An 11,345-nucleotide genomic window follows, 5' to 3' on the forward strand; every position below is an offset into this window, starting at 1 on the left:
TCGTTTGAGCTCGCCTTTTAAATTGCTTTTGTTTCCACATTCTGAAGACATAAATTGTAGCCCATGGAACTTGGTTAAGTTGCTTGAACAACACCAAAGGATTATTCTACGCAAAAAAGAATCCAATACATCTAAAGAATATGGTTGAAAGAAGAATGCGCGCCACATCCTTTAATCCGCGTTTGTTTATAAGCATGGCGTAAAGTTGAAATCTGTTTCATGTACCGATAAATTGAGATGGTAGCTTTCGTATAACTAGTGTGATTATGGATATTGTAAATACCGGATATGTGGTATATTTGCTTGGAATATACTTCTTGTGTACGTTGACTTATTTTGTCATTGGTTCGATGGTCGGGATACTTTCTATTTTCATGATTTATTTTAAAGTATAGAATATATTATACATATATATCATTGCAGAGACACAATTCTCTATGTTGCTGTTATTGTTTCGCTTTATTCCAACTGTTTTTTAATGGGAAGTATTGTGTGACATAAAAAACAAATTTAAGCATAAATAAAATTAACACACCCAATTAAGCTAAGTAGCATCATACGAATACAAGGCATCTAATTATTTACTAAATGGCTCGGTGTAGACCAGAAAAAGAACATAATAGTAACTGACGAATGTGGGCAGATAAGGGTACATACCGCAGTCTATATCTGAAATTGCGTTGCCCTTGGTGCGCATACGTCACATCCTGTAACAATCCTTGTCTTATCCATTTTGTATCAGTGTTGGCGTTAAAGCCCAGTTCCGCGATCTCTATGCGCAAGATCTACACGCTGCACGCGGACGCCGGGACTTGGAACGAGGCAAAACAAGTATGCGAGACCAATCTCGGACGTCTGCTGAAACTAAAGGGAATCAAGGAACTGGAAGAATTACTGTTCCTAGATTCGACAGAGAGCGAGTCTGGATGGAATGGACGCTTGAACGGATTGTAAGTGTTGTTCTTCATAAATATAATTGCAAAACTGTATGGTTTACGGAAAAGGTCGTGGTTCAAACGACTAGATCACTACAGGTTCGAGCATTTTAAAGTTAACGTTTTTCTAGTAATACTTTTTTACTCACGCAGTATATTATACTGACGCTTGAATTACATTAAGGGAAGACTCCCATACTGGTATTAATTAATTATTATACGAACATTTTATTGTTTTATTTACTCTTTATTGGATCGTTCAAACTGGTAAGCATTCTTTCAGTCTATCTACAAACGGTGTCTGGACGGGCCTACACCAGCCGTATGTCGGCGTCGGCGGGAATGCCAGTTGGGAGTACGATGACTGCGAGCCCCAGAGTGCCGATCTGTCGGTGTCGTCGACGAATGGTTCTCACTGCGGTGCCCTACTTGGTACCAGCTTGGCGGTCACCGGGGTCGCGTGCTCCTCGCGGCGCCCGTTCGTCTGCGAGCGATACATAGGTAGATACGCTGTAAAATACCGTACACGTTTTGACCCTTTTTTGCTTAAATTGTCGTTATTATTTATGAATCATTGATTTATTTTGTTCTAATAGTCAATAACTGAGTCACAACAAGAAACAACATTTCTTTTTTCAATGGTGTCTTCTTTATCTTTTGTAAATGATTATATTATATAATAGCATGATATAATGATTATATTACATAATAACATTAGGTACGCAAAAACAGACATAGAAGAAGTAAGTTGTTCATTCAATCAAAACAACATACACTCACGTGCAAAAATTCAAAGAAGGCATTCTTGTGTCCCTCCTGCGTTAAACGGCGGGAAATTTTCATGACCTGGCCATAATGAAACATTGTGACACATTTAAATTCATATTTTTTTTTATAATCTTTATGAAGTTTTCTCATAATATTTGTTCTTTAATAACTCTGTTGAGTTTAAAAATGGTTCAGCTCCGTTGATAAAAAATGCCGCAATGCTCATGAGAAGTTTTCCTTTTATGACTTTAGCAAAATGTTAAGAACACTGTATAGTCATATATATGGTTCCCGTCAATTCTCTGCGCGGAGGTTGAAAACAGTCCTCAAAATATATATTGGCCGAGTTTGAGAAAGGCTCTGCCTTTGGAAAACATGGGGTCGAGGCAGTTTTCCTTAAACGGTATTATGAAACCTTGTGAAAACTCTTAAGATAATATGTTTTGCCCAATTATAATTGAACTGGCTCGGAACATGTTCTTGTGATATCAAACATGTAACCTGTCCGTTGAAAAACATGGCCGGCAGTCGACTGGGAAAATTTCCATCTATGGCTGTGGTAAATCCTTATGAACACACTTTAGAGTTTTAGTCAATTTTTCATGAAACTTTCTAAGAACATTTGTCTTAACCCATTTATGCCTGGCGTCTAGAAAAAAGGCCTTGGCAAACAGCGTAGACCCAGATGAGACGCCGCATGATGCGGCGTCTCATCAGGCTCGGCGCTGTTTGCTTAAAGGAATTTAAGTAAGAAATATTCTAAATATAGAAATAAATATACTAGACATCCCTAATTTTGGAAATACATTGATCCAATTTAGAAGGATGGGAGAGTCCACTAGGCATAAATGGGTTAATGATATGTCAACCGAATTGGTAAGAAGTTCCGGTCCGTGAAAAAGCATCATCGCCAGGAGTCGGGGCAGTTTTCCTTACATTACTGAAGTGAGCCTTGTAAACACTCTAGGAGCCTTTTTTTTGTTAAATCTTCATCAGACGTGTTCAGAACATTATTTTTTTCCAATCAGTTATCTCCAGCAAATAACATTTTAGCGAAACACCCAAGAACAACATGAACTTTTTTATTTGAAACTTATTTCTCATTTGACATGTCTTCCTATGTACATGCTATGTAAGAAGGGGGGGAGCTGGCTGACTGCCTTTGAGTGTGCTGAAGAACAAAATGGCGTCGTTTTGTGATTTTCTTACAGGAGTATCGTGTATTTTCACTCGGTCGCAGTTGCATGCACCTCCCCACCTTTATTCTGTATTAGGTCATCAACAATTCAAATCATGATAAAGCTCAATATGTGGTGTATTGCACATTAATGTAATTATACACTATTTAATTCACATGTAAACTGTTAATGAATCAATACATACCATATTGCATTCCCAATGCACTTAAAACTCATGTGTATAGGCTGTTACCTGCAGAATATATTACAGATACAAAATTATCATTGTATGTAAATGAATATTCATTAAATGGTGTATTCCAGGGGACTGCTGGTTCCAGCCGTACCCTAAGCAGATGGGCATGATACAGTCCGCACAGGACGTGCAGGTCCTGGATCCCGGTCTTACATTGAGCGACTGTGCCGTCACTTGTAGAAACACGGTACGGTGCTTGTTTCGTACCCAAATATCAAAGACAAAACTTAAACGTTCAGTTTATCTAACAGTCGTTAAGATTTAGATCGTATACTTTTGTAAATTAAATTTTAAAACTTCAGACAGTGTGTATATTGCAAACAAAAAGATTACGCTCAAATAACATTTAAATGCTTGATAGGCAATTGTTGATATGACTAGGAAATGTTTTCCATAGTAATTACTTGCACCGAGGTTTAAAATGAAGAGGCTGCTAGGCCAAATTTAACTGATCGTTAAAAGCCATATGACCAATGTTTCCTTCATCGTGGTTTTAATTCAATTTTGAAACATAATCTATATGCTTTATGTATATCAAAAGTAATGAGATGTCCGCATAAATAACCTTTTCCAACGCACTGCAAACTTGAGAAGATTGCGGTGTATTATGTTAATGAACAACAATATCGAGTTTTTAAAAAGAAATACGAATTGTATAGGATTTTATTTACCTTTAAAATAGGCGAATGAATCCTACAATAGTTGGGGGAGGTTTAATGTTACTAAACTTCCAAAAGTAGTAGGGTGTTCTTAAATATTTTTGTTTAAAATATATTGTGTCTTCTTGCATTGAATAATATGCAAATATTATGTCAGGGATATATAAGCAACTGACAATCACTTTAAATTACCGGAGACATTCAAAATAACATTATTACCCACCCCCACAGCTGCACCATGGAAGCGAGTGTTGGGGTTTTTACTACACGCGGGAGACGGACAGCTGCTTCCTCCTGTGTCCCAACATGACCGCAGTCTCCTCGAGATTCGAACGCGCAGCCCACCGGATCCCGTACGGGGGGCCAGAGGAGGACTGGGTGTTCTACGTCAGACGCTGCTTTGAGGGTCAGTATATAGGGGTAAACTATTTCAGTAGGACACGAATTACTGGTTCTTCTCGAGAACCGTACTCGACAGTGCTTTCATTGCAATCGTGCTTGCATGAACGTGTTACAAGACCAATTAACTAAACAGAAACTCGCTATGTATTTCAACACAGATGTTCTCGTGATGGGTGTCTGATTATGATACAACTTCCAATAATTATGAGCAACACTGCTTCAAACAGAGAGAATGAAGATCCGAGTTCCAGGTTTCTTAAGTTAATGCTAGTAATGTGCTGTCAACTTTAATTCTTGATTTGAATTGTAGCGGTTTATTACTAATATTGAATTAACGGTTTATTTAGGATATTTAACGGAACGTTTTATTACCGATGTTGAATATAACGATTGATAATGGATATTAAATGTAACGTTGTATTACGGAAATTGAATGTAACGATTGCTTTCGAATATTGATTGTAACGCTTGTTCACATAAAATTATTGAATTTAACAGTTGATTACGGTTATTGAATTTAACGATTTGTTACGGATATTGAATACAACTGTTGATTACCGACATTGACTGTTATGGTTGATTGCGGATATATAATGTAAGCGTTGATGACGAATATTACATGCGTCGGACGTATCCTGGCGAAAGAGAATGATTTTCTTTTACATAGCATTACATATCGTATCAATAATTGTGTTTGCTTTAAAATCTGTAGCAAGTTTTGACAAACAAAATTAAAACTTTTTTGTTTAAAGGTACGGTCGACAATAACCCCTCTAGCGTAACCGTAGACTCGACCGCCCTTCCGGTCACCAAGTGTACAACGGAGGTGTTCAATGGGAATGATACCGGTAATCAGCATCATGATTTTTTTTCAAGAACCATATTAAACCCTTCACCACTTAGATAAGTATTTTGACGCATTTGCAGTCCCTCAGAAAGTTAAATTTAATTAAAGACCTTTCTTACTAGATTCAAGTTTTAAAGGCTTCATTCAACATTTAGATACTGATGAGCAGTAAACAGCATAAAACCTGAACAAACTGCCAGTTACTCGCAGGCTGTTCTGGATTTATGCTGTTTGCACATAGCCAATTTCACTTTGCATCTGAGTGGGAAAATGGTTTATATCGATTTTAAACATATCCAGCTTAATAAATGACTAGTATTCATTACAAGCGTCCGTTCAATATAATAATATAATGATGAGGATTTAACGCATACGCTTGGGTTTATCCAGGACGAGACTTTCGTATTTCATTGCATGATCCTGGTTCTGGGAAAACCGGGCTTATTGCGTTTGCGTAAAGTCCAAGATAAGTCTGTGGAGTCGGCACAGGAATCAGGGACGACTCTATCCGCTTAAAATGGATTTTCGCTAATAAGAGACTAACAAAACCATACGAACGGACAGTTTCGTTCAGGGAAAACTGGGCTTAATGGTTGTGCGTAAAGTGTCGTCCCAGATTAGCCTGTGCAGTTCACACAAGCTAATCATGGAAGACACTCTACACCTTTTCGCTAAGAAGAAACTTCCTATAAACGACAAATACCTTAAAAGCGGGAAAGGGCATCCCTGATTTGATTGTGTGGACTGCAGAGGCGAATCACGAATGTCACTTAACGCATACGCATTAAGCCTAGTTTTCCCAGAAAAATAATACCCTTGTGTCTCCCACAGCGGGCGAGGTCTGTTTCTGCACAACCCAACAGCGGCCGGTCATCCCGCCCTCTATCACGAGCGAGGAAGCGGCGGCCCGATACGCTGAGGAACTGTCGCTCGACGCGCGAAACACAAGCGCCAACTTCCGGTCCAAGAATAGCGCTGTGGACAACCGCCCTATGGCGGTGGGCATGGGGTAAGATGCGCGAGGCATTTACCAGTTAACATATCAAATATGAGCTGGTCTCTTGGAATACGGGGCTTACGGCATGTGTCGTCCAAGATAAGCTAATCAGTGACGTCACTTACCACTTTTAGGGTAGTTTTCGTTTTAATGAAGTTTCTTTTACACGAAAATCCAGTCTATGTGGAAAGTGTCGTCTTTGAATATACTGTGCGGATTACACATGTTAATCTGGGACGACACTTTACGCACATGCATTAAGCCCCGTTTTCCCAGAACGCGACTCATATGTATTGTCACTGTTATGCAGTGCGTTACTGGCAGCTATGTTCTGACATTATTTTGATCGACACTTTTTACAGACGTGTTTTATTTTAACCGTGAACAAGTATGGCTTTTCGTCCCGTTATCAATATATTTTGAGCGTGCAAGTAAGTCAGTCATAGGTCACGGCTTAGATGTACGTGTTATTCGTTATATCGGTATTTGTACGTTTAGTTCCTTATGTTTTGGCATGAACGCCTTGTAGGCCATGTCATGGTATAGTAAGACATGTCATTGTATGTACGTATGGTACGTAATATCTTGGTATACACTTGTAGTATGTTATCCCTCGGTATGCAGGTTTAGAACGTCACGTCTTTGAACGTGACGCGCGTCCTCTCCTACAATATTAATGTATAACCGTATGTCGTTGTATGTGCGTTTGGTGCGTTAAGAGTAATACGTAGTGTATAAGTCATGAACATGGAGTTTCTATCTAACGTTAATGAAAGTTTCTATATATTTAGAGCCACACTCGGCGCAGGCCTGTTGGCGTTTGTGTTCGGAGCGGTGTTTCTAATGGACCTTCCGGTATTGTACAGAACTCTTAAAGAGCGGTTGTGCTGCAAACCGAAAGTGAGGGCGCGAGAGTCGCGTGCATGATCTGACGTTTAAAGAATTACGTCGTCGTGGACTTACGCTAGCATGCTATGACGTTGAACGTAGTGTGACAGAACATTGTGTGTACGAGCAGGACTACCTTTATGTTCACGAACCCATACGCATTTGACTTTGAATTAAACGGAAATATTACTAGTATTCACTGAAAGCTCACAACAAATATTTAAATATAATTATAACCACTAATCAAATATACTTTACGATATGCTCAAATATTCTTTAAAATTTACGGTTTTCTCTTAGCTTGGAATACGTAATTCATGTAACACCAGACCGGTATAATCAAATACAGGGTGATGATAATTGAATTAATAATCAGGGTGACACAATTATAATCTACCAGACATTAACACAGTAATACATTCACAATATCTCTGTCATCAACACACTAACACATTCATAATATATCAGACACACACGCATTAGTATATAACAAATATCACGGACATCAACAAGGTAACACATTCACGATTCCAAATCCCTCAACACAGCGAGACATTCACAATCTCAAATACACCAACAAAGTTTCACAATCACAATCACATATACATCAATACAATAACACATTCACAATTCCAAATCCCTCAACACAGTGGTACATTCACAATCTCAAATACATCAACAACGTTATACAATCACAATCACATATATATCAACACAATAATACATTCACAATATCACAAATATCTACACAATGGCACATTCACAATCTCAGATAGATCAACAAAGAGACACATTCACAATCTTACATACATTAACACAGTGACACATTCACAATCTCACATATATTAACTAAAAGACACATTCACAATCTCACATACATCAACACAGTGACACATTCACACTATTACATACATTAACACGGAGACACATTCAAAATCTCACAAAAATCAACACAATGACACCTTCATATTCTTACATACATCAACACATTGACACATTCACAATCTCACATACATTAACCTAGTGACACATTCACAATCTTACATACCTTAACATAGTGACACATTCACAATCTTATATACATAAAGACAATGACACAATCACCCTATCACATACATCAACACAATGACACATTATCAATCAATTATACATAAACACGGCGACACATTCACAATCTCACATACATCAACACAGATACACATTCACAATCTCACATACATTAACACAATGACACATTCACAATCTTACATATATCAACACAGTGACACATTCACAATCTTACATACATTAACACAATGACACATTCATAATCTCACATACATCAACACAGTTACATATTCGCAATCTGACATACATCAACATAGTTACACATTCACAATCTCACATTCTTTAACACAGTGACACATTCACAATCTCACATACATCAAAAAAGTGACACATTTAAAATCTTGCATACATCAACACAATGACACATTCACAATCTTACATACATCAACACAGTGACACATTCACAATCTCACATACAACAACACAATGACACATTCGCAATCTCACATACATCACCATAGTTACACATTCACAATCTCACATACTTAAACACAGTGACACATTCACAATAACATCAACACAAAGACACATTCACAATATCACATGTATCAACACAATGACACATTCACAATATCACATACATCAACACAATGACAAATTCACAATATCACATACATCTACACAATGACTAATTAACAATCACGAATACATCAACACGGTGGCACATTCACAATCTTACATACCTCAACATTGTGACACATTCACAATCTATCATACATTAGCACGGTGACATATTCACAATCTCATATACATCAACAAGGTGACACATTCACAATCTCATATACATCAACACGGTGGCACATTCACAATCTTACATACCTCAACATTGTGACACATTCACAATCTCTCATACATTAACACAGTGACATATTCACAATCTCACATACATCAACACAATAACACATTCACAATCTGATATACATCAACACGGTGACACATTCACAATCTAACATACCTGAACATAGTGAAAAATTCACAATTTTACATACATCAATACAGTGACACATTCACAATCTTACATGCACCAACACAGTGACACATTCACAATATCAAATACACCAACACAATGACACATTCACAATCTTACATACATCAATACAATGACACATTCCCAATATTGCATACATCAACACAGTGACAAATTCACCATATCACATACATTAACACAAAGACACATTCTCAATCTTACATACATCAACACAATGACATATTCACAATATCACAAACATCAACACAGTTACACATTCACAATATCACATGCATCAACACAATGACACCATTACAATCTCACATACATCAACACAGTGACACATACACATTCTTACATACCATAACATAGGGACACATTCACAATCTGACACACATCAACATGGTGACACAATCACAATCTTACATACCTCAACATTGTGGCACATTTACCATCTTACATACATCAACACAATGACAAATTCAGAGTCTCTATGACATTTATACATTGATAAATTCACAAGCTCATTGACATCAACACATTGACACATTCACAGTCTCATTGACATCAACACATTTACACATTCACAAGCTCATTGACACCAACACATTGACACATTCAAGGGCTCTTTGACATCAACAAATTGATACATTCACAATATCATTGACATCAACACATGGATACATTTACAGTCTCATTGACATCAACACATTGACACATTCACAGTCTCATTGGCATCAACACATTTACACATTCACAAGCTCATTGACACCAACACATTTACACATTCACAGTCTCTTTGACATACACACATTGACACATTCACAGTCTCTCTGACATCAACACGTTGATGCATTCACAATATCATTGACATCAACCCATTGACACATTCACAAGCTCATTGGCATCAACACATTCAAAATATCATTGACATCAACACAACGACACATTCACAGACTCTCTGTCATCAATACATTGATACATTTACAATCTCCTTAACATCAACACATTTATACATTCACACTATGATTGACATCAACACATTTACACATTCACAAGCTCATTGAAATCAACACATTGGCATATTCACCAGATCATTGACACCATAACATTGATACATTCACAGACTCTCTGTCATCAATACATTGATACATTTACAAGCTCCTTGACATCAATACATTGATATATTCACAATATGATTGACATCAGCACATTGGCACATTCACAAGCTCATTGACATCAACGCATTGATACATTCACAAGCTCAATGACATCAGCACATTGACACATTCACAGTCTATATGACATCAACACAGTGGCACATTCACAAGCTCATTGACATCAACACATTGACACATTCACAGTCTATCTGACATTAACACAGTGACACATTCACAAGCTCATTGACATCAACACATTGACACATTCACAGTCTATCTGACATCAACACAGTGACACATTCACAGTCTATCTGACATCAACACATTGACACATTCACATTCTATTTGACATCAACACAGTGACACATTCACAGTCTATCTGACATCAACACATTGATATATTCACAGTCTTACATACATCAACACAGTTACATATTCACAATATCTATGACATTAATACGTTGATAAATTCTCAATCTACCAGACACCAACATAGTGGCACATAACACTATCTCGCAGACATAAACACATTGATTCATTCACAAGCTCATTGACATAAAAAAAAATTGACACATTCACAGTCTCTCTGACATCAACACATTGATGCATTCACAATTTCACATACATCAGCGCATTTGCACATTTAAAATCGCCCTTGCATGGTGTGCCAGACTCTTACCAAGAATGTTACATACATCTTCATGTCTACAACAATTGGACGGGTGCGCTGCCTTCTTTAAGAAACGACGAAATAATATATTATGTGTGGTCAATAATCTTAAAGAATTTGAAAGTAAGAATTGTGACATTACGCATAATATACTAGAGTTTAAATAAAGAATATCAATAGTCTATGTTTGCTGCAAACTCTAGCCTATTTGTCAATAATGGAGTCGCTGGTGTTAGTATTAACAGAAAACTTTGAGCGATCGTTATTTCATCAATAAAATATTCAATATTGTTTACCGATTCAATAATGGAGGCCCGCATTGTTATATCGCTGTTGGTTTTAATACTCTTTTCAACGTTGATATCGGGTTTGAATTTTTTCTATTTAGATACAATATCGGTTAAAATTATTCGCATGCATTTATTTTTATTTGAAATAAAGGATCGGGCTTAATATATTAAACGCATTGCAGTCTTTGCATGATTACTTCACCACTGACTTTATGGCTTTA

General features: G+C 37.1%; 1 protein-coding gene across 1 annotated transcript; it reads left to right on the plus strand.

Moving 5' to 3' along the window:
* The first annotated feature begins 204 nt into the window (after nt 1–204).
* On the plus strand, nt 205–7,168 carry LOC127856881 (uncharacterized). Its single transcript, XM_052393059.1, has 8 exons — nt 205–321; nt 743–950; nt 1,219–1,436; nt 3,206–3,324; nt 4,028–4,202; nt 4,951–5,046; nt 5,877–6,054; nt 6,834–7,168. Exons 1-8 carry the CDS (start codon nt 267–269, stop codon nt 6,967–6,969), a joined length of 1,185 nt encoding a protein of 394 aa, XP_052249019.1. The 5' UTR covers nt 205–266; the 3' UTR covers nt 6,970–7,168.
* Nucleotides 7,169–11,345: the final 4,177 nt, after the last annotated feature.

The sequence above is a fragment of the Dreissena polymorpha genome, chromosome 14, assembly GCF_020536995.1.
Source record: "Dreissena polymorpha isolate Duluth1 chromosome 14, UMN_Dpol_1.0, whole genome shotgun sequence".
Taxonomy (NCBI): Eukaryota; Metazoa; Mollusca; class Bivalvia; order Myida; family Dreissenidae; genus Dreissena; species Dreissena polymorpha.

Excerpts from the sequence above, each read along its gene's own strand:
- LOC127856881 (XM_052393059.1), top strand. The coding sequence starts at position 267 with ATGGATATTGTAAATACCGGATATGTGGTATATTTGCTTGGAATATAC. Across the intron at positions 3,325-4,027 it reads CCGTCACTTGTAGAAACACG|CTGCACCATGGAAGCGAGTG; the intron begins GTACGGTGCTTG and ends CCACCCCCACAG. Across the intron at positions 4,203-4,950 it reads CGTCAGACGCTGCTTTGAGG|GTACGGTCGACAATAACCCC; the intron begins GTCAGTATATAG and ends TTTTGTTTAAAG.